Here is a 24,449-nt window from a genome sequence, read left to right as displayed (position 1 = left end):
ACCGCCCGTTTTCGAAGCTTACGTAAATTTAGCAGACCAGCAGACTTGCGGTTGCTCGAATACTTGGATTTTGTTTTAGTCTTCTCTTGGGAAACAGTCTTTGCGACCAAATGTGACCTATTTTTCACTTTCTTTCTCTCGTTTCATTTTCTTTCTCTCGTGAGGTGCCCTCGGGAGTCATATTTGTCTAATACATCCAGCGAGATTATTTTTAGGCATTTTAAAGCAAATGACAAGTTGTTTTCCTCTGCTATAATATGTTACTGATCAGTTTATGTTGCTACTCATTAGTGAGGCCTTAGGAATTCTTTTTAATTACACTAAGCAGACGCTAAATAATTGGAAAAACTCTTTTTCAATACAGCCAAACAGGACTGCAAAAGATGGACGCTCCAATTATAGTTACATTTTTAATTAAACCCAGCTGCCCGAATGCGACTGCGTTTGAAGGCTTCTCAGAAATGCATTACTACAATTAATTTGCATGTTAATGATCTGCATCTGATGGTTCCATATCGGACCCAACTATCATTCCCTACCTCATCACACGTGTCAGACGGAAAAATGCTTAAAAGGTCAGACTGTTTTTTTTACCACCCCACTTTACCCACACACATCCTTGCCAACTCTACTTGCTCATTTCGCTCACAGTAAGTGGTGCCAAAACCGGACAAACATCCTGTGAAATCGATTGGCATATCCAATCTCTGCACATCAATCGGACCCCGGGCTCGCTGTGTCGACCCCCTTGATTGAGCCCCAACGGAAAGCTGAACCGGAAGCAAACAAATGGATTTTTAACAACATAGCTCTACATGCCATGACCTATTTGCGAGGACGGTGGGGGGTTTTGCTGTTTTTTTTCTATTATTTTGTTCCACATTCCCTTCCCCGGATCGAGATGTTGGGATGAGATTTGCACAAGCCCTGGGCAGCGAGCAGCAGCGAGCCTACCATGTGCTTCTGATTAACACCGTCCGTCCGTTCAATCGCGTTCGCTCCTCACTATCACGGTTATGTTGCGAAATGGTTGCAAACGCGTCGTGTGTGTGTGTTTGATGGCTTGCAATTTCAATTATCAGCTTCTCTCGATATCGTTATCAGCCAATGGTGTGAGGGATGCGAAAAGGCGCCCAGCAGCGGTCGTGGTACAACTTTTGGCCGTGTCACGATGCTATTATTCAATGTAATAATTCATCCCTCTGGAGCACACGATACCATCCTCGTCCGTGTGTAGTACGGCGATAAGGGCCGAATGGTTGGATTTATCATGTTTAGATACCCCTTTTTGTGTGGTCCGGTTTTGTGTAACGATTGAACGTGTCCTACGATCGATTAGTCATGTTTGTACACTCTGTATCGTTGCTGCACACAAAATTGACCAATTATTGATTTTGTCATCGCTTTAATTAATCAGCTCTTGGTTTGTTTTATCTCGTTTTCTGTTTTTTTGTTGTTGTATAGTGCCTGTGCGATAGGAAAGGATTTCTATATTAATTCACTTTTACTATGTTAATCGCATTAAAGCTTCTTTGGAAGTAGCTTCGGTGGAGAGTCGCGTTGACTTCAAAGCGAATGTTACTAATTAATTGAGTTGATTACGGTTACAAAGTTGGGCTGATGAGCTCAGTCAGGCGCTGTGAGTGTGAGCTAGAGATGAAAAGCATAATTGAGGTACCTTTTGAGAGTTGAATGTTACTTTCGGCGTATTTTAGGCATTTTAGGAGAAGGATTTACTGCGAATTGTATTTCAAACATGTATTAATTTAATATTTCTAGATGATAGAACAGGTAATTTCATTTCTTCTCGAACAAAATCGAACTTCTCCGTGCCAGATGTTAGATACCTTCATACACCTGGGAAGCTTTTTGTACGGTGCTAAATTTTGCATGCTTTTCATAATGCTACCGCACTGCTGCTACACTGTAACTGCTAAACGATTCCAATCCGTTGAGACTTTTGCACATTTTTTTGGACCAATGAAAAGTGTGAAAATTTGCACCCATAAAGTGTGTCAAAGTAGCGCGTCCGACTTGCTGCAACACCATCTGCCTGTTTGTGCCTTTAGCCGTACCAAGGAACGGGGTTTACCATTTTAAAGTGACTTTTATTTATTAAACCGTTTGCCTTGCGTGTGTTATTTATAGCGAGGAGAGCATTCTGCGACAACTGGCTGCCGGGGCTGCCGCTATTGATTGAGATGAATTGAAATTGATCAACACATGTGTGCTTGTTTGCTTGTGCCTGCGTTGAGTTGGAATCATTTTTCTTCCCGTTTTCATTTCGTAACTATTATTCACCCTTCGGGGCTTTTTCCTCGCGTCCTTGTTTATAGTTAACACGACGAGACGAAGATTGGCAAAATTTCCTATGTGTTTGGGCTTGAACCGCAGACAGAAGTTTCCTTCTTCCACTCCCATTGCGCAACGCGAATGCAATTGTTGCCCGCTGATTGAATTTGCATGAGTGCACTTTGGTTGTTTGCGTGTCCGTGCATCAAGTGCAATTGCAATTTTCTGCCGCTGCCCTGTCTCGCCAGTAGCCGGAGACGTGATCTTGCGCTATCGCTAGAGATGTCACGTATAGAGCGAGCGTCGTAGGCGTTAGAGTAAAAGTGATTTCTGAATGCTCAAAAATGAAACGATTTCATAGCGTGTAAGGGTTGTTTCAGCTTGATTGCAACATGCAAATAAAATAGTTACTCTCAATTAACTCTTGCCCCTTTTTTGTGGCTCATCTTAACAACTCAAATTCAGATTGTTCAATTTAAAGTGAAACGGACGGAGAAAAGGAGGACATCTTGCGATTAATTTCATACTTCGTGTGTCCCGCAATACAGTCTCGTTCATTTATGCTTGCTGGACAGCGTAATAATAACAAAAGGAAGAAGCGCAAAATCGAAAGATAGCACACAATTTTGCATCTTCGCTTATGAAGTGGCGACTCGTTCGTTCGTTCGTTCCGAGTTGGATGCGGGGTTGATCACTTTATTGCTCCAGTCGAGCTTCTGGTGGTCGAGTGTTGGGCGAGTTCAGCTAATTTATTGTCACCTTCTTGTGTGTCACTGCCGGGACGGGTGGCATGCTGGCAGGGCATCGTGGTTTCCCGCGTGCCACCGGCCTGTTGGTCGCTGACGTCAATTGTAGTTCGGTTCGCCACCAGTGTGTGTGTGTGTGCGTGTGTGTGTGTACTGGTGTGGCCGAATGATTGTAGGGCTTTATTTGCTGTGTTGGGTTTGCGTTGAGTTTCGTTGTTGGTCTCGTGGTTTTGTGCACATTGTTGCGTCGCATTGTGTACGCACGCGATCCCCAAGCATGGACGTGGTCGAGAAGACGATACGGCTGTACGCGTGTGTTGGCGTGAAAATGTGCCCCGTTGGGTGGGGGAGAGGGTGAGGGACACACACAATGCATTTTCGTGTGGGTCTTCGAGGTCTTCGGAAAGCCGTTCGGATGTACACTCAGGCGTTATTTCCGTGTTTGGTGTCCCCCGCCGGGTTGCTGGCAATTTATTTTCCCCTTAAAGAAAACATGTCTTTTTACTTTAAACAATTTCAAACACTCAAATAACACTCTTCTATCCACTTTAGCACTCGGTAGAGCACGAGAGAGAAGGAGCGGTAGGTCTTATCTTTCTGCTTTTCCGGGCCAAATTCCCACTGCCGCCTACACTTGACGGCTCTAATCTCTAATTCTTACTGACCAACAAGCGGAGGAATTAATCATTTCGAGCACTCGGTGCTCTCGGGGCGCGTTATTTGCGACAATTAAATACGATGAGAACATGCACTATCGTTGCTTTGTGCTGAGATTTGTAGCAAAAAACGGACGATTATGCGTGGGTGTTGCCGATGATAATGGAGGTACATATACGTTTATACAGGCTACAGGGGCCAGCAACAATCGTATCGTCGTGGTGTGCTCTTTTATTTGCATAAATTGTGCGCTTTGAAGGGCGTGAGTAACGCCGAAGCGCCAGTTGGTTGAGGTGGGTGTGCAATTAGCAGGCAAATTTACTGCTATTAAGGTAAACCTGATTTGAAGACGAGTTGCTGCACACGAGGGTACAGTTCCGGATGACATAATGCTCTAACTGGCGTGATCTTCACCCCTTTACCCCTTGCAGAAAACGATTAACGTTGCTAATAATCTCTTTTTTCTTCTGTTTTATCTTTTCAGGTAATTTATCGCTAATGAGAAGAATATGCTGCATACATTTAGAAGCAAACGATGACGATGACAAAGATACAGTGAGAGATATGTTAATTCTAAACCTTTTGAAGATAAGACGCGCGTAGATAACATTTTAGCATAGATAAGCGAAGAACGAATTCTGGAATGATCCGGTATGCTCTGTCCGTTGTTCTGCTCCTGCTACCTTCCGCAGTATTTACTGAGCATTAGCAGTGCGTGTAAAATGAGTGAATCATGTCTCTCGTTTGCTCGTTGTTCGCACTGTTTTGAAACGTGAAGAAATTAATAACATTTTTCAATTTCAAACCGTTGATGGGTGCACGCAGGAAGAGGCTTGATTTGCAACACGTGAGTTTGCGGGGACATGTTTTATGCAAGCAGCTGTGTAATAATATGTTACACGCATATGAGAGACATTTGTCACGTTTTATCTATTGCTATTGGATCGGTAGTAATTAACTTTACGCTCTTATGGGTACTACTAATTACTTATTTGCCTTTTGTGGGGAATAACTTTGAGATTTAAATACATTAGAATGCAAAACTTTGCGAAATATTTCAAACACAATGTTTAGACTCAAGCAAACCGTCTCGCCAGAAACGTCATATTATGCTAGAATATGCGTAAATATTTTTAAAACTTAGATTAAACATAAAACCTAAAAAAAAGCTGCAAAACATTCCGTTGCTACTGTTCAGCTTGCCTGTTTTTGCACTTATCGTTTGAAGCACACACTAAACGATAAGTTTATCTGTCACTGTTGACGTACCCGAGCGGAAGAGAGACTCGAACAGCAACACTCACTCTCGCTGCTCACTCTCTCTCTCTCTCTGCACGCTGCTCACTGCTCCAAGAGAACGAACCACATTGCATTGCACTTTTGGGGTGAATGAATGAGCGTGTGGGGCCCTCCACTCAAAGCCATGCACTCCAAATGCACGAAGCTCTCGGCAGAGCGCTTGAACCGAAGAGTGTACATCGCAGTTGAACCGAGCAAGCGAGTCTCTTCTTTTGGGGGATTACCACCACCACCATGGCCATTAGCCCCCGTCCCGGAACGTAAACATGCATCCCCCCCTCTTCCCCCTTTGACCCATCGGGTTAGTTTATTTTGTGTCCTCTCGCTCTCCAACGGAAGGTTCTAATGCAAGGGAGAAGTGTCGGGATAGAGAAGAGATGTTATGCTCGCGCGCTCGCTCCGCTCCCAGCTCGATCGGTCAGCTTCCGATGGGTGGCCTTCGTGCTGGTGGCCGCAGTTCGTGGTTTACCATCGAACGCGCATGAAGTCGTCGCTGGTCGTCGTTTTTGGTTTCTTATTTTTTCGGTGAACAAAAATGGTGGTGCTGTTCTGTGGTGGCGGTGGTAGATCGTTGCAGCAACGGTGACTCTTTGCTCTGCGACGACGACGACGACCGCTTACTTATCGACCCCCTTTTCTGTCCGGTGGAGAAAAGCGACAATCACAGCGTGCCATCCTGTTGTTCTGCAGCCTGATCTCCGAATGTAGCTTTGTGTCCACAATCGCAGCAACCACAGTGGGAGAGCACTTTCGCATGCAGTGAAAATTGTTATTCCGTCTGTTCGAGTCGTGTGTGGTTTGTGGGTGCCTGTTTGTTTGTGTGTTTGTGCGAAGGAAAAGCTCATCTGTGTGGAAGAATTTTCAATAAAAATGCGTGGTGGAAAATAAAAGGATTTAACCCTTCCCCCCCGTGCAGCAGTGCAAGACAAAACTGGCTGCGTTTTATCCCCCAAAAAGGCAGAAGGGGCGTACACACAGTCGTGTTTGTTTTTGTGCGTGTAGTGTATGCGCGTGTGTTTTCATTTGCTCGGTGCGACAATAATAGTAGAGTTTTCCCCAAATCCCAAATCCGTAAAATTCGCATTTGCATTCGAAAAGGAAAAGAAATAAAAAAAACGCAATCACACTGAAACCAAATTTCTCCGAAAGAAGGGGAGCTGAAATCAAGTAGGCCATAACAAGGGTGCTCCAAATTGGCGAAAAGCAATACCTTCGTGCAAGTTTTCGGTTGACAGTTTGCCGTGGAAAAGCTTCCCCCATTGCGAATCAATAAAGAAGTGAAGTGAGCAGCTGCAGCAGGCACCTTGTTCAGGCTTTAGAAGCACTGTCTGGCTGTGTGTGTGTGTTGCAACGCAATACCCCCCCCCCCCCCCTAAATTCTATTGTGCTGCTGCATCGCCGCCCTGTCGAAGAGGAGACAGACATTTTTGGCACGGTTCGGACAAAACGGGTGCTAACACACGCACACACAGACTAACGCGGAATGCAAGGCACGGCAGCACAACAGCCAACGCGGCCACAGCAGCAGCAACCTAGCCAGCCAGCCCAAAAACAACAACCTTCCAGAGTATGTATTCGAGTGATGTGGGCTAGAAAGTGATATTTGGGTGAATATTGCCCGTACAAACTAGACAAGCGGGTGTGCAAGCAACGGTATCTACGATGAGGAATGGTGCTCCTTTTTGTTGGCACTTGTTTTCTGGTGGTGTTGGGGACACAACGTCCAAGGTTTTACACTGTGACGAAAAGGACACAATTAAAACTTGTCTTTCTTTGTAGGATTTAGTAGAACGAATTGCCACCAGGGACTTCCATTCCCTCTGACGGCGTTCTGAGCTCCGTACTAGGACAGCACCAACCAAAGGAACGAAAAGAACATCAAAAACCATCACAATCTCACCCTCCACGAAGAAGGAGGGGGTCCGTAAAACACAGAACGTGGAAAGTGTGATACTAGAGAGGTCTAGAGAGGTTTGAAATTGATGAACTTTTGATCCCAGCATCATCATTCGAACGCGCTGGCAAAAAGGTAACTGCGCTGGATGGTGATGGTGATGGGATGTTGTCATCACACGACGAACGATGATTTGTTGCACCACGTTGGTTGGTTGGAATGCAATCGTTCGAGCAGGGCGCGCGCGAGACGAATCGTCTGACGTGGTGGTGTTTGTTGTAGAGTCACTTCACGTGCTTGACCATCTTTTGCCGCCCGCTGCGGTGTGAAGATAATGATGATGGATGCGTTGCTGAGGAGTGTGGAGGTCTCCTTCTCTCCTTTGTGTGTGTGTGTGTGTGCTGAGGTCTAGGTCAACCGGTTTCTCTGCCTATTGGCACGAAATCGGAGGATTCTCCTCTTGCGTCCGCTAATGGCGAGAACATCAAATACTGTTGTTGGCGGCCTCCAATCTGGTGTGTTGTTGATTGGGGGAGTGGTTTTTTAGCTACCCTTGCGTACATTGACCATGGCAAAGGACACAGAGTGCTAGAATGTAGCCAGAACTAATCGAGAATCGCTTTGGAACATTGCCCTAGCTACGATTGGTATACTGTTTTTTTGCAGTAGTAGTTTTCTGCTATATAAATCTGGTCGTTTGCTGCTGGTTAGGTGTAGAATAGAGGAAGTTGTGGTGGTGGTATCGATTTTGGCACCAGTTAGGCTTACTCTATAAGGTTATGTTGGAAAGGTATCGTTTGTCGTTTGGTAAATATGTTGACAGAAGGATAAAAAACAGATTTTTATTTTGCGGAGACGCTCTGGCACAAGTTGTGGTGATAAATAGAAACTTTGTATTGATCGTGTTTCAGAATGTACAGAACAGAGCAACGCTTCATGGAGAGAATCATCACTTCAAGTTCAGAAAAAATCTAAACTGGTTCATAATGTGGGGCTAAAGAAACGAGTGCGCGGTACAGTGCCAAGCGTTTCTTGTAGTACATCCCTAGGCATGCGTTTAAATCTTGTCTACAGCGTGACTAAATGTATGTTTTCAACGTTTTCACCTCTACTTTAACTTCATATTTGTTCTATTGACATATTTATATAGCCTTGATAAGCTAGTAGGTCCAATTCGAAATGTATAAAGCGAGCTTGTTGTTTGTTTAGAAAGGTGCACAGTTACTTCTGTAGAAAATGCTTATTTTTTTACTTTGAACTTGAGCTGTGTTGCTGTTTCATTCCCAAGATCAAAACGGTCTCTCGCCACTCGGAAAGGATTTAATGTGGCGTATACTTTATTCCAAAAACATCTGCATTATAGCGAATGCTAATAAGAATTACCTGCTTCTGATACAACTTCCTTCCCAACTTGTGGACCACAATCGAAGTGCTAATGAGAGCGACAATGATTGTTGGCGGTGGTGGCAATCATCGGAGGCCAGCTATATATGTACCACAAAAAAGGCGATCATCTGTTGTGGTTGTTGCTTGTGGAACTTTCCAGAAGTCGCGTTGTCGGATGAGATCGGTAGGGATAGAATTATTCCTACTATAATCCAAAGCTATCCGAGCACAAAGCCAAAGCCCCTGCTTCTAGCTGTATGTTACATATTTCATGAGTAACTTTCACAAATCGTAGTGGCAGCTTTTGTTGCTTTTGTGTTTAATTATGTTGTTCATAATGCGGACCGCCAAACCGGCAACCCGCAAGGGTCCTTTGTGACCTTTTCTGTGCCATAAACTTATTACAACAGTGCACCTCTGGTTGGTATTCGCTTCCGTGACCGATAATCTGGTCATTTCAGTATCCCGCAGTGGATTGTGGTGTATGTGCTGCTTTCAGTTCTTCTTTTTTGTGTGGCCTCTTTCAAAACATCCCCAAAAATTCATTTGTTTGCTGTGGCTGGATTGGACCCCGAAGGTACCAACGAAGCCGCCAATCATCGTGGTCCAATCGAATTTACCTTTTGTCATACACTGCGGTGGTGCCGAACGAGACGAGCCCTGGGGCTGGATTGGGGGAGACGTATTCCAATCCATTAGACCGTAGTTACTACACACCGAGCTCTCCGCGAAGGGGGTACGTGTTTTCGCATCCAGCTGGCAGCCCCGAGAGCGAGCGCACTCGCCGAGCGGATGACGTTTTGGTCAATATTGACTAAACTCTTAGCACCTCGCTATCTTGGGTCTCTCGGCTCGGCTCGGTCGATTGTGGTGATGGTGGTGGATAGTGTTCTACTTCCTGCTGTTGGGTGGCGGCTTAATGTTTGAATGGGTCCGGTTGTGTGGTCGATAAAACGGTGGCGATGGGGGGGGGGGGGGGGTCTGATGAGATGATTGTGTTTGAGCAGTCATTCAAAGGAAAGTGCAAAATTAGCACCTCCCTGCCTGGGTGACCATTGTAAATGTGCATGAAATTTAAAACCCGAACGCGCCGGACGAGTGCTGGTTGTTGGCATTATATGAAAGATCAGCAAAGACGGTCCAACGATTCAACGTTTTATGGAGTTTGCTCTCCGTCTGGACGGCATATGCCGGTTTGCGTAAGGAAACGAGTTTCCTATCAGCACAGACGATTTTGTCCGGGTACACATTTTGTAATAAGCATACGCTTTGGGGATACGGTTTAGATAAAATGTAATGGCGAAGAATAATTATAACTCGTTCGTTAGCAGATGAGGTCGCGTTGTGGGAATAGACGGGGATCGCCTTTTTAAACTTGAAGTAGTGTCTTCTTGAACTCTTGAGTTATTTATAGAGGCAAAGAGGGAAACTCCTTACAGACACAAGTACCTGATTATGTCGATGACTGTCGCTGAGAAGTGGAAGAGACATGAAGAAGAACAGAGAGAAAAAAATGGGAAATTCAAGATGCAAAAGTGATCCATTATGATGTTGTGTGGTTTATGTGGGAATCTTTTTTTCTGACTCAATTTACCAGAAGAATGCATGTAAATGATTTGCAAATAAGTTTTACTTCAAATCATTCCATTCTCTCTTCTATGTATGATCATTAATTTGAGAAGAAGTTCGATGGAGACGCCTGGTGCTGTGTTTAGAATGAAAGGATTTCCCTTATTTCAATTTCATAATAACATGCCACATGACACATTAACTTGCCAGCCACAACTGTAGCGCATTGCTTCTCTCTTGTCGCTTTTGCTGCATTGTGTGCGATATTGCTTCCTTTTTAAAAACAAAACACTAAAAAAGAAGGTCTCTCCATACTACCTACTCACTCTGTGTGTATGGATGCGTTTGTGCTAAAAGTCACGCCCAACCCATTAATCAACTAATCTACATCTGGGTGATGGGTTTTTGCTGCCACCCAGGTTGGTTGGGTTTTTGTCTCGCCTTCGCTCTTTCTCCCTCTCTTAGGCGTTTTTGTGCGTCCCGATCCCTTCGGTTGTGGCCATATTTTTCAAGTGCTGTATCGTTTGCCGGCTGCTGCTGCTGCTTCTGTTTTTGCAAGCAAAAGTTGCCTGAGTATGCACGAAATGGAATGTCTTGAGAAAAAAAAAGACACCAGAGAGAGTGGTGGTGGCACATCATTATCCGCTGGCAAGAGGTGCGGGGTGGCCGGGCTAGCAAAAGCAAAGCAAAGTTTATGTTACATCCCCGCTTTGTGATAGCTGCCAGCTGCAGCAGCTGTAGATATAGTTTTGGGGGATTTCGGTAAGGGGCCAAAAAAATGGACCACAAATGTATATGCGAAAACGATGAGGTGTGTGTATGATATTATTTTTATTATAATGTTCAAGTGGAAGAAGTTGTTGAGGTGCTTTTTAAGAAGTGAATCGAAGCACAAGACGCAAAAGAACGACATGCAAATGCGGATTGCGGGCACAGGATTATTGTGTGGTTTTCTCCCGTTATCCGTGTCCTTATTCGGTGGTTTCGATGGCGCGCCCCACTCGGCGATCGGTCGATAAACGCTTGAGAAATTGTGTGTTATCTGTGTGTTGGTGGTGCGTGTTGTTTGCTCAGCAGAAACGGTGCGAGCATCTCGATATGAGTCTCGGTCGACGTGGGTCGTTGTACTGGCATGTATAATATCGTTAGAATTTTCTTTATTGGAATGCGATTTCTTGACGACGGGACAACGGGTGTCCTCCTTTTTTTTGTTGGTTCCATCCCATTGGTGGTTCACCGCAAAGTGCTTTATCGCCTTCTTCTCATCGTCCCCGTAAATGGGTTGCAGAAGGCAGTGAGGTTGTACATCACCAAAGTTTGATCGTATTCACGTATTCTACTCCTTATGTCTGTGTATAGCTGTGTGTGCTGATGGACCAAATCACAATAAAAGATACGACACTTAATGGCAGGTTCACATAATAATGCCGTTTTTTATGATTGCTACATTCCAACGAACATTTGAACCTACTTCTTCGTTTTCTTCCTTCCTTCGGGCGAAGGCTTCACATCGTCCATATGCAGCCAGCCTGCGTTTGGTGAATTTCATTTCGAGTTGGTGCTCCCTTCGTGATGGCGTCATCAGCGAAAGGAAAAAGAGAACGAAACAGAACGACCCGAAGCCAGCCGCCCCGTGTCGTCGCCTGTGAGTGCACGTGCACCCGGCACTCGCGCAGACCTTGAGAAAAGCGCTATCGACAGCTGTTGTAAATTACTGCTCGATGGATGATGGCGGCGTCCGTTCGGCACCCGCCCAGTGCTTGCGTGTGAGTGTTTGAACACACATACATGAATACGGCAGCATAAAAACACATGCGATCCGAAGCAAAAAAGAAGAAACATACAGTCGGCATATCTTTTTTGTGCGAGAGAAGCTTTCCCAGCGCCTGCTTTGTTATTGCTGTTGGTCTAGCACAACCGGATCCATCTTGTCCTTCCGTGTGGCACACGGGCAGCAGCACACGCGAGAGCGAGAGAGCGTGCGAACCAACCATCCTGATTCTCTCCCCCCCCCCCCGCCACCATCCCGGTAAAGAAGCACAGGGGAGACCCGAGACCTCCTTCCCGTGTACGAAAGGGAAAGGGAATGTTTCGGTGGCGGCATCCGTTCCAAAAACCCGTTGGAATATGCTCTGTGAGGCAACGTTTTCCTTTGGGTCATGCGCACTAGCACGCGCTGAAGGAAGGGGGGAAATCCTCATTCGTTTACGGTAGCGATGGGGGAGATGGGTCGGTGTGATGAACTTGCTGTCGTAGAGAAAAACCATACCTCCCTTGGAATTGAGTTTTGGAGCGAGGTTTCGAGTGGTTTTGGGGGAAATGCCGGAGCAGAACCTTAGGCCGTCGCCAGTGTCTGCGTGATTATGCCAGGGGTTTGTTGATTTCATTTATGCCCATTTCCTGCTGGATGATTTCTGAAAGCAGCATCGCGAGCGTCGCTGGAAGTCGAAGGCGACACCACGCTCTCTCTCTCTCTAGACACTGGCTGAGGTACCACCGAGGTCGCGACTTCCGCTTGACATTGGATGGGATTTGTGTTGTGCAGTTGGTGGTGGCTGGATTTAAATGGAGTTGGTTCAGGTTCCACATCGAGACGCATCGTAAATTTTCGTGAAAGTAGAGTTTTTTGTTGTGTAGAAGAAAGATCCTTTGGAGTCTTCTGCAGCAGTAACAATTAGTCTGATTACTGGAATGCGCATTCCCTGTCTGTTTGTTTTTTTTTGCTCTGTTTCCTATTCCTCTGCTGTAGTCTCGTGCCAAAATGAGATGATCTCAGCTGAAGGGAATGAAGAAAATGACGACTTATCGTATCTTTTTGTGTGTGCTGCAAGGGTGTGGAATTACGCTAATTAGCGATTACTGCATCGTACGGATTATGCTTCGGTTCGTCATTAGCAGTAAATCGTGATCAGTAGCTGCGGGAATTCCGTATGAATTGGTCGATTTAACAACACAATCGAAGTCTTTTATTTGTTGTGCAATCGTACCGTGCCTATATGACGTAAGCCTATCACACACGACAAAGAGCTTAGGTTTTAGAACAACAATAATAGAACGATTGTTTGAAGAAGCTATTCTTTTTGATATTTGATTGAGTTCGTTTGATTTGTTTTCTTAATTTTGTTAGGTTTGGAAGAGCTCTTGTTTTTTAATCCCTTTTTGTCGTGATTTAGGTTCAGTCAAGTGCCAAACAAAAGTTATTATTAACCAATGACGCAGTTTCCAATGTTTGGTAGGCCTCGGAGTCGTTATATTCGCATATGTTTGACCCCCAAAAAGTTTGTCATTAAATTCCAACTCCCAAAACGGCGGTACCTCAACGCTTCAGCTCATCTCCAGCACTCCCAGCAGTTCTCTTGTAGCCGGTCCAGCACTGCCTGCCAAAGACATGGGTTTTGCGCGTGAAATGGTGCGAATTGTTAGAAAGGTGTTTTTCTATCTCTCTCTCTCTCTCTGTGCAGAATGCTCCCTCCGGGGGGAGCGTGTACCCCATAAAACATAATTCCGTAACGTATCATAAATCGTTTATCGCAGCAGCCCAGGCCAGACCCTCGCCTCCCTTCCTCCCTTCAGGGGTCTCGGATTTCGTGAGGTGCAGGAGCATCGGCCGTTTTTAGGTCAAGGATGAAGGGAAAATTTACTGTCGAGAATGAAATTTGATCTTCCCCTGTTCTCAAGTGGGTGATGGTTGTGGTGATTCAGACCACGGAGTGTCTCTGTGTGTGTGTGTGTGTGTGTGTGTTTAATGCATACCACACAGGAGAGGTGATGATTCTTTGCAAACTGACCCAGACGAAATGGACAACGACTTCAATTACACTCTCTCTCCCCGCATGTTTGGGACGTGATAGGGTGGGGGGGGGGGGAGATGTTTTGCTCGTTTTGCACAGTCCCAGGAGTACCAGTAGTAATGTTGTGCACCATTTTTATTGGACAAAGTGGAGCGCAAAAATCTGCCCCAAAGACGACGGGAAGAGGCGTTGCGATGTTTACACGAGGAAAATGGCCCGATCAATTGAGAGTTGGAGAGCAATTTAGCAAGAAATAAACATGATCCAAGTGGGCCGGGGATCGCTTACAACTTTGATTGTAATCGCTTTGGGCGTAATTGAAAGCATCAAAGCTCTGCTTAACCTAGGACGCATAGATGGGGAATTCTAGGACGTCTTTGGAATTCCCGCTTACGGCAAGTAAGAACAAATAAGAGTTCGCTTACAATGAAATGGATTTTCCTCAAACAACTTTCTCAAAATGTATTAACTAGCCGGTGAAACTTTCCCACCGGGCTTGACACGAATGGGAAACTTCCTTTTCGCACACTGTTTGTGCGTCCGTTTGGATGGTGCTGCTACCGGCAATAAATCACAACTTGTCCGCTGTAAATAATCGATCCAAGAAGCGCGACATTTCGTGACGATTTTTGTTCTCAGCAGCAGCGCACGGCACAGCGAGCGGGCACAGGGCAGCTGCGAAAAACTGCGAGTCACGAATACGGCCGTCCATCGCGTGGCGTCCCCATTTGGGAAGGGGATTTGATTGGTTTTCCAATAAGCTGCGAGAGGTAGGTTCTACACACACCCGAGAGCTGTGCGCTGTGCTTGTGCTGCGGATTTTCGATGGTCGATCTTGTGCATCATCATCATCATCATCATCAACACTGCCGCCGTCGTGCTGCATACCTACCATATACCGCGTTAGTAGTGTGCATTGGAAAAGCGCATGTGGTCGCAGCCCCAAGCCAATGCAGTACTCGCAGTACAATGTGTGTGTGTGTGTGCTTGTGTGTGTTGTGCGCGTGTGGTGCATAGGGTTGAATTTTGGAGCAGCAATGGCAAACGGCTTTTGACGCGGGGTGTGTGTAATGCACACGATATCATAAACCGCACGAGCGCAGCAGAGGGGCCAACATTTTTGACGTTCTTTTTTTAGTTTTTTTGAAAAAGGATAGGATTGGAGCTAGGTACTGCGTTCGCTTCTGACCTGTATGCCTTTCGTGATTACCCTTTTTCGTGACTGTGGTTTAGGGTTATATAGGTTTTCAACTGCAACCACAGTTTAAACTGCGTCTCCCCCCCCCCCCTTTTGGATGATGTTTGGCCTTTGCCGGGGAAGGTGAAAAAGAAAAGAACCTTCCCTTCCCGCAGTAAGTTACTTAAACCCTCTGTGTGTGTGTGTTTTGCGGGTTCCGGTGTCGGAAAAGTTTTCAGTAACATGTAACAGCCTTTCGGTATTAACTTTCGACAATGTATGATGCCGATGGTTGTTACTGGTTCAGTGTGTTCGGGTGTGGTTAGGTTATTCAAAAACCACATCCTTGGTTACGCTTTTCACAAACCAGTTATTTAAAAGAGCGTTAGTCTAACCAAGCGATCAACGGAGAGATTTAACGGAGGTCCTAGCAGCTTCTGAAGGCAAATCGAGTTAGATTTGTAATGTTGGGTCACATTGATATGAAAAAAGACTTGACATAGGTTTTTGGGCCGAGCCGGTCTCGTAGTACAGTCGTCAACTCGTACAACTTAACAACATGCCCGTCATGGGTTCAATCCCCAAATAGACCGCGCCGCCATACGTAGGACTTGACTATCCTGCTATGGGGGGGAATCAATTAGTCACTGAAAGCCAAAGCCCACAAGTGGGTACAGGCAGGCCTTGACCGACATCGGTTGTTGTGCCTAAGAAGAAGAAGAAGAAGGTTTTTGGGTCCATTTTTGCACTTTATAGGAAGCATCAAATTGCAGAATGCTGTCAACGTATTTGTTAACATAAAGCCCTTTTTTGGAGGCGAGCTTGCAGTGCTGCAAAATGTCATGAGCATCACGAGATTTTCACCAACGAAAACAATGAACGTATTCGTGGTAGCTTGATGCTCATTGTTGTGATACTCAATGAAAGTGCGTCATGACATGCCGAACACGGCATGTGAGTGCTTGAATCAAACCTGATAATGTGACTGACAAGCTGAGCTTAATGCCGGTGCAAGCATAATCATGTTTTTTTTCTGGCTACCAAATGCCACTGTTTCAGTCACCAACACTCATGACTGTAACGAAGCTCAAATCAGCTCACGTACACAACTAAAATGATCAGTGATGAGACTCAAACAGTTGTAGGATCAATCACATGCTTCAGATCATCACATCTGATCATCACAGTAGAGCGTTTCGTGACGCTGACATGATTTAGTTTCAGCCGGAATTTGCAATGACTATGCCAGTCAGACATTTTGCAGAACTGATCACAGTTAAAAAAAGTCATGACATAGTCACTGACCAAACGATGGTCGCATAAATGTCATGAAGCTTGTATTGGTCACACCAACCGTTTTGAGTATCACCTCTGATTATCACAATTGAGTACGTCACGCAGATATGGATTTTGTTTCAGTCAGATCTTTTTATGACATTGAGAGTGACATTTTGCAGCACTGCGAGCGTGTTTTATTTATTGCTTCTCCTCCACTCAGCTCATAAACAGCTTTGATTGCATTCGAGAGGAGGGCGCGTTGTTTCCCCGGGTGCCATGTTTTATTCATCCAACACAGCCAGCCAACCCGGTGCAAAAGCGCCTACTGTGTTGTTTTGCATCTCATCATCCTCTGGGGGTGGCACATTAGAAAATGCGTTGCCGCAGCCGCCCACACCCGCCGTACACATCCACACGCTGTGTTCCCAAAACAAACAAGCCTCTCTCGCCTCTCTGTGACTGTGTGTGTGTGCGCTTTGTTTTTGATTAAGGATGGGTGTAGAGAGATGTACTTTGGGTTGATGCTTTATTTTTCTGTCGTCCCTTCAAAAGTTAATCACCCTCTGGCGGCGGCATCGTCCGTTGGTAACGATGGCGACGGTCAAGCTTAATCTATCTTTGGAGGTGCTGGCTCGTTCGGGGTGCTCTGATGGGCTCTGATGCGCTTGGAATTGTGTTATTTTCTTCCATGTGCTTTTGATTGCTTTTAAGCTTTCTATTGAGAAAAGCCCTTTCTACAGCAGGTGGGCGTGAGCAGCGCGCTGTCGTTTTTAGTGTGGGTAGCTGTTTGCAAAGAATGAAGGGAGATTGTGATGCTTTTGGGACGAGAAAAGAAGGTAGTGCGTGCAGTGGGAGTGGGTTACATTTTAAGAAGCAATTTTTCATAGGAAAGGATTTTATGCTATGTTGGTGTGTTTTCTTACAGTGCGTCAGAGTTCTTGGAAGGATGGAAAGTTCAATGCAAAAGAAAAAGATCGTTCAAAAATAGCTACCCTTTAGTATGGATTAGTTCAATGTGATTTTTGGGTCTTCTACGAGACAAGAAGGATGTCATGTGCATTAGTTTTGTGCAGTGAAGAAAATTTGGACACATTTTGTACATGTTTCAAACAGAAACAAAAGCACCAACCCAGATACCGTTGCTGCCCCTTGCTTTCGGACTAAATGCGACTAAATGCTCTAGCGAAACTAACAACACTTGAACCACACATCTATTTGTAGGTGAGCAATCAGTTCGTCTGAAAGAAGAAAAGACCATCCCAAAAAGAGAAATAAACCAAACCAAAAGGTGTACACGGTACGGTGTACGACGATTGTGAAGAAGTATTTGCCATCAAATTCAGTGCCTCTCTCAAACAGAATCAAATACAAGCAAGCAAGCAAACAGTGGAATCCGTTCAATTTTCAACCACACCCTCTAGCACATACCCTGCAAAGCCTGACAAAAGTCCTTGAAGCGAGCGGCAATAAACCGAGGAGTGCGTGCGTGGGTGGTGAAGTCGTCCAGGGAGCCATCATCATCGTATACGTCCTAGGAGGAGTCACTGAGGCGCAATCGCCCACACAGAATTGCTTAATCCTCCGCAGGAACCAAGAATAACGCAATAGCAGCAGCAGCAGCTGTGCTTCCGTTCGACTGAGAGCTTTAAAATACGCACACACACCACAAGAGACACACCCACAAAAACGGGGTGGGCTGCATTCGATCTGTGAACCTCTGATAGTGACAGTGTGTGAGAATACCTGCATAGCCGGAATCATAAATCCAATCGACCGAATCGGTCTGAGACGGGGCCTATAGGATACATACACAGAGGAATATATTTTGAATTGCGTTGTATGTGTGTGCCTGAAGGAAGCAAAAGTGCACTACTCTTCTGTCATACCTCAAGAACGCTTTACTTCTACCACTACCCAGAGAGATAGGAAACGTTTATTTTTTCACCGATAGTATCTGACAAGTTCCTACGCGACGGCGGAAGCCATTTATAAGCGCGCGTTTGCTGCTGCTCTCTCTCTCTCTCGAATGAAGACATAAAAATTCAAATCCTTCAAATCCATAGAAGAACAGAGCACAAGAGTGCGTGAGTCAAGCGCAAGATCGAGACAGTGGTGTGGACACGATTTGCAAAAAGCATAATAGGCCACCGCAACGCCTGGGGAGTTAGCAATTCCGTCCGTGTCCGGTTCGCGGTTGATTGACGCCGACGCGTCGGAAGTAAATGCGTACATTTGTGCGGGTCGGGTTGTCCATTGTACGTTACTGTTTGCCAGCTCTATAACCTGTCTCTCACGTCGCCACACGAGCTCAAGCGGCGCGAAGATTCGGTGATCGCGATCAGCCGCAGCAGCGCGCATGGTGTTTAAATTTAGCAGCTTCCCGCGCGGCACAACCTGAGGGACGGATATATCCGCGCACAAACCCCGGTGCTGTGTGACTGTATTGTCGGCTCGTGTTTAACACCTCTCACCCCCAGTGCGACAGAGTGAGAGCGCTTTTTAAACGAGACGAACCCCGAAAATCACGCCGTTGGCTGATGGGCAGCAGATCGGATTTCGCTGAAGGTCGCTGATTCGCAAAGTACACTTAGAAGCTTACGTGGAGAGAGAGCGAGAGAGAGAGAGCAAATTGTGCTCCCGAAGTAGAAGGAAGTCAAGAATCCAGCCTACCATATTCAAATCTTTATCTATAGACTCCACTCCACACACACACTTCGCGTTAAATGAGCCCGAGTCGGTGCCATTATTGTTATCACTGTTGTTGTTGCGGTAGCGGAAGTCGGAATCGAGTCGTCAGTACCGGCAGCGGACGGATCGGTGGCACAGGTCCGCTCGGCTGGATGCAGCTCTGGCAGCGCAAGGTAGCGATCGCTGGCAGTAGGGAAAAGTTTGCCGATTAACGCCCGCCAGGCGAAAGTAGCAGCGAAAAAGGGTCAATTCCGTGGACAGGCGAGCGAGCCTAACGTGGTACGGGAACGATATAGTACAAGTGAGGATGGAGGAGCATTCGGCAAAGTTTTTGGGTGCAGTGGCAGCAGCAGCAGCAGGTGATGCTAGCACGAAGTTGTCTCACATGGGTGAGGCGTCGGCGGCGGCAGTGGCAGTTCCTGCGAGTCAGCAGCTGCGACCCGGAACTGGGAATGCAAGTGATGCGGAAGTCTGTGATAGAAGTAACGTGGTTACTATGGATGAGTTGGGCGCGATCTTACCAGCTGCCGGCGGCGAGCCGGCAGAGGACAGCTGTACCGATACGGACGATCAGAATAGCAATTATCTAAGCATTAGCAACAGTCGCAGCAGCAGCTGCTTCGACCTACCCGGCGAATGTTCGCCGATGATGGGCCCGGCGAGATTGAAGCCGGTGTCGCCCGAGGAGGAGGGTCTGCGGATGACGCTTGTAAACGAGCGGTACATACAGTCGGGACAGATGGGGGTGGTTCTGACACCGGGCGAGCTGCTGGGTGAAGGTAGCAAAGAATCCGGCCCAAAGCCACGGCTCGACGACGAAGAGGAGGAGGACGATGATGATGAGGATGAGGATTCGTCCATGCTAACACATTCGGCCGCAACGACGGCAACCGTGTCGTCCAACAAGTCCCGCATACTGGTGGTGAGTGGAACGGACCAGCAACCCGGTTGTTCCAATGGCAGCAGCAGCAGCAGCAGAGTGCCGGAAGCTGGCGTTTGTTGCAACATAGTTGACAATCCGGTCAGCGAAACTGCGGGTGGCAGCAGCACGGTGGTCGACATCGGAAGTACGGGTAATGCACAGGACGGTAATGCACGCGCTGCAGCAGTAGCCCCGTCCGGGACGACAGCTAATGGAGCGGTTGGCAATCCGCACAGCCGGGTCACGACGACACCGTCGAACTTAAGTAATTGCAGTGGCCTACCGACCGTCACCGTGGTGCAGCTGAAACAGAGCAAAAATCTCATCTACTTCCTGCGATTGATCTTCAATCACTGTAAGGTTGGTAGATCCGAAGGGTTGGAGTGTTGGTTTTCTGTTTGTTTGTTGGAGACACTGAAGCAGGAGAAACTGAAGCAGGAGATACACATTACCCCCATGCTCTGCTTTTTCTGCCGCGCTCCTCTCTACCTTTACCATTGTTTCCCGTTCGTTTTATTTGCCGTACTTGCGTATCATTGCTGTTGTGGGAGGCGCTGGCCGCTAATCATCATGTTATTATTTGCTGGGCCTTTAATTGGGAAGGGAATGCTCGCATGAAAAGCGCTGCCGCCCCATCTGAAGCGAGAGCGGAAGCGATGAATGTTATATTCGCCAATATTTCATCATGTTTCGGTTGTGTCCAGATGAGTGGAGGTGGTCAGACTGGTGGTATTTTGCGGTTAGCAAACACGGCTGCGAACATGGTCGATTGTGTTCTGGACCGTTGCACATTGAACATGGAGATACAAGGCGATGTATTCCGGGTATTTCGTACTAGGAGCTCCCAGACTGTTTGAAGAATTAGCAGCATTTGTCGATCGATAATTGGTCGAGCTGTGGATTGTTTAAGTTTTATACATGTTAATTAATATTGTTGCGAAGATTGAGGATCTATTCAGGTTCTCAGGACAAAGATTTCGAACTGAGAAGTTTCCTACCTATTTTCCGATAACTTTTGACGGAAGTGAACTGTGAAATTAATATTTGTCGATCGCTTTTACTTGTCAATCAACGAGCAAATGGCTTGGGAAGGATGGATAATGTTTCACAGATCTGTTCCAGCGTGCTTTCAACAACAATGTTCATTCCACGAGGAATGTAAATATAATCGATCACTGTTATCATTAAACGAATTAATGCGCGCTTCATCAAAGCAGCTGAAAACAAAACGGCTCTCCGCTGCCTTCGTCATCATCATCGTAGCTATATTTTAAATTATATGTTTCTCCTGCTTTCTTATACTCTCTCCCTGCTATCGCGCAAATTTTCAGGCGACTGTGTATTGTGTTTCAGCCACTTATTACTGTTCTCGTTCCCCTTTTTTCCCCATTCTATTTCAGAGCTCCGGTATAGGAGAGCCGAGCGTTTATCATGCCTTAGTAGTCATATTTTTGGAATTTTTCGCCTGGGGACTGTTAACGATGCCGGTCATCAATGTAAGTATTTTGCCGCCTAGTTGCGTTTCTAAAGAAGAGCTGTTTCTGAAAACAGCGAACAAAAACTTGCAAGTGACATGTTCCACTGATTGGTGTAGCAATCGGTTCCTTTCCTTTATGCGCATTGTCTCACATAACAAAAGCATGCGAAGGAATTGGAGAGTAATGCGGTAATTGGGTGGCGACAGCAGGTTACAGCGCGGTCTAAATCGTATTAGGCATAACGTAACGTAACCGTACTGCCTAAAAATAACCCTGCCTTCCTTGCATAACAAGGAACTTTGGTGTCTGATGCAACTCCCAACTCCTTTGCAACAACTATTTACCATCCTGCTATCCTTTTCTTTCTCCTTCTACGGCAGGTCCTCAATCAAACCTTTCCAGATCACACCTTCCTAATGAACGGGTTGGTGATGGGCATCAAGGGCATACTGTCCTTCCTGAGCGCTCCACTGATTGGCGCACTGTCGGACGTGTGGGGCAGGAAGTTCTTCCTGCTAATTACGGTGTTCTTCACCTGCGCTCCGATCCCTCTGATGTCGATCAACTCTTGGTAAGTGTGCTCCCTTTCCCTTCCCCTTGCTCTTGTACACTGTGTGCGATTGTTAATCTGTCTTCTATATCTCGCCAACCCTCTTCCAGGTGGTTCTTTGCAATGATCTCAATCAGTGGCGTGTTCGCGGTAACGTTTTCCGTCGTGTTCGCGTACGTCGCGGACGTGACGACGGTGGAGGACCGGTCACGGGCGTACGGTTTGGTGTCAGCCACGTTCGCCGCTAGTTTGGTACGTAAAAGATAGTTGGGTTGATGATGTTGAGCAATAAATTGGAAAAATAATTTAATTTTTGTGTGAATTTTATGCAACACTCTCGTGCTGTGCCCCCTCTTTAGGTTATTTCACCTGCCCTCGGAGCCTACCTGAACGACAAATACTCGGAACCGCTAATCGTTGCCCTCGCCACTGCAATCGCGGTGCTGGATGTGTTCTTCATACTGGTGGCGGTGCCGGAAAGCTTACCGGAAAAGGTGCGTCCCAGCTCGTGGGGTGCACCGATCAGCTGGGAACAGGCAGATCCGTTTGCGGTAGGTGTATGGCAGCGAGTAGTAGAAATTAGTTTCTTTATATAATTACAACCTTTTCTTCCTCCTTTCCCACAGGCACTTCGTAAAGTTGGTCTGGATCAAACGATTCTGATGCAGTGTGTTACGGTGCTGCTCTCCTATCTGCCCGAAGCGGGACAATATTCGTGCATTTTCGTCTACCTGAAACTGAAAATGCATTTCAGCTCGATCGATGTATCGATCTTTATTGCTGTCGTCGGTATACTAAGTATACTGACGCAGGTCATCCTAGGTGATCTAATGAAGTAAGTTTTGCGCGAACGGACCCGCCGGACGAACCGAAGCTAACGTGAGCTTTTTCTTTCTTTCTTTTTTCCTCTCCTCCCAAAAGGGCACTTGGTGCAAAGCGTACAATAATAATAGGATTACTGTTCGAAATGTTACAACTGCTTTGGTATGGTTTTGGCAGTCAGACATGGTAAGTGTGTGGTACATGGCAAGAGAAAGCGAGGAGAAAAGAAATACGTGCATTAATTAATGTTTCGTTCTTGTTGTCTGGCGCAGGATGATGTGGGCAGCAGGTATCCTTGCTTCATTAGCGTCAATTACGTACCCGGCGATCAGTGCATTCGTGTCGATACATTCCAACCCGGACCAACAGGGTAAGTGGTGCAAGGCGCGGAACCGTTGTAATGACATTTAGCAAGCGAGAGAATACATCTAACACGTTTTCTTTCACGTTTTCCATCTCTCTCTCCCGCCAGGAGTGGTCCAGGGTATGGTGACAGGAATGCGCGGTTTGTGCAACGGGCTGGGGCCCGCAATGTTCGGCGTCATCTTCTACGTGTTTCACGTCGACCTGAACGACGAGCATAATGTTGCGAGCCACAGCCTGAACGGTGCCGCCATCGGGGCGGTAGCGGGCGGTGGCGTGTTCGACGGCTCCGACGCCAAGTTCGTGCGCAACGAGACGCTGCTCGGTGGCTCGGTGCACCATCACATCGAGGACGAGTACTCGCAGCTCATGCCGGGCCCGCCGTTCGTGTTCGGCGCGCTCATGGTTATCTGTGCGATCGCCGTGGCGGCCTTCATACCGGAGACGCCGAGCGACACCATGCGGCGGCCATCGGGTGAGAAGAAAAGTAGTTATTTCCAACTTTTTCCCTCCCTCATACCTGTGTGTTTCCGTGTGTTTTGGTGTGTGATGGTCACACTAACAGTCCACTAACGAACGGCACATTAACAAATGGAAGCGGTGTTTGTTGAACTAATCTACTAATCACCGGCACATGCTCTCTGTGGTATTCGTCTTCGAACGATGTCTTTCATTATCATGCAGAATGCTCTGTGCGTTTCTGTGGCATCTCTGTACCTGTGGTGTCTGAATTGTTTCTGTGGGTAGATGATTAGTAAACGTGTACAATATCTGTCTTTTGCAAATGTAGCAACATGTTTTCCCGTTGCTCGTTGCGGTCGTTTTCCCTCCGAATTCCCCACTATTTCTGGTTTATTTTTGCTTCTTTTCCACCCATTTTCAGAAAGCGGCTATCGGAGCCAAGACAGATTGACCGTTCTTATTGGAGACTGATTAGTGCGGTGATGATAAGTGAGAAACAAACACACATACATATATACAGCGAGCGATACGACGACTCAGACGGGGGTTCAGAAGTAATGGACAGAGATGTGTGCGAGCCTGTTGTAGAGTGTTTTATTTTATTTTTCCACCAACTCACCACTACCACCACTCCACCATTACTAACAACCACAACAACCGTTGCACAACTTGCTACTGTTTCTCCAGTTTTGTTTTTGGTTTTTGTGTGCCGCACTTATCTCACTCCCAAGTTGGAAAAGTGTTCCGTTCACCTGATTTAGTCCATGTGGGAGTTGTTGTATGGAGTTGATTTTACTATCCCGTGGTTCGAAGATGCTGCTGGAATGCTCGTCACAGCAAAACAACAGTTTGCTATTGAAGTAATTATGATTTGGTTTTCTGTGTTTGTGTTTTGGTCCTGTTCTATCTATCTTACTTTTCTACACGTACACCACAATCGTAGTGGCAGTGATTTCATTTTATGTTTAGTCATTTCATTTCCTTTCTCTCTGTCTTTTACTCTATAATTTTCCTCTTAATTCGCGTTGCGCTTGGACAAAATCTCTTCCATCACTAAAAGCACTACATATTTAGC

General features: G+C 46.3%; 1 protein-coding gene across 12 annotated transcripts in view; it reads left to right on the top strand.

The window, feature by feature from the left end:
* Positions 1 to 24,449, top strand: part of LOC121593066 (hippocampus abundant transcript 1 protein) — a 32,216-nt gene that overhangs the window by 3,674 nt on the left and 4,093 nt on the right. For 3 of the 12 annotated variants that reach the window (XM_041915114.1, XM_041915113.1, XM_041915112.1), the window contains 8 exons: positions 21,100 to 21,195; positions 21,558 to 21,748; positions 21,838 to 21,979; positions 22,087 to 22,278; positions 22,354 to 22,562; positions 22,649 to 22,735; positions 22,822 to 22,919; positions 23,022 to 23,399. In XM_041915114.1, the coding sequence (XP_041771048.1) occupies positions 21,100 to 21,195; positions 21,558 to 21,748; positions 21,838 to 21,979; positions 22,087 to 22,278; positions 22,354 to 22,562; positions 22,649 to 22,735; positions 22,822 to 22,919; positions 23,022 to 23,399 (1,393 nt within the window). Of the gene's footprint in view, positions 1 to 5,438; positions 6,562 to 17,310; positions 20,060 to 21,099; positions 21,196 to 21,557; positions 21,749 to 21,837; positions 21,980 to 22,086; positions 22,279 to 22,353; positions 22,563 to 22,648; positions 22,736 to 22,821; positions 22,920 to 23,021; positions 23,400 to 23,795; positions 24,235 to 24,449 lie in introns of those variants that run through there. The other 9 variants (XR_006004719.1, XM_041915106.1, XR_006004722.1 and 6 more) reach the window with 8 other exon arrangements.

Source organism: Anopheles merus, chromosome 2L, assembly GCF_017562075.2.
Source record: "Anopheles merus strain MAF chromosome 2L, AmerM5.1, whole genome shotgun sequence".
Taxonomy (NCBI): Eukaryota; Metazoa; Arthropoda; class Insecta; order Diptera; family Culicidae; genus Anopheles; species Anopheles merus.
The sequence above is the reverse complement of the archived record's forward strand: the minus strand, read 5'-3'. Positions and strand labels throughout refer to the sequence as shown.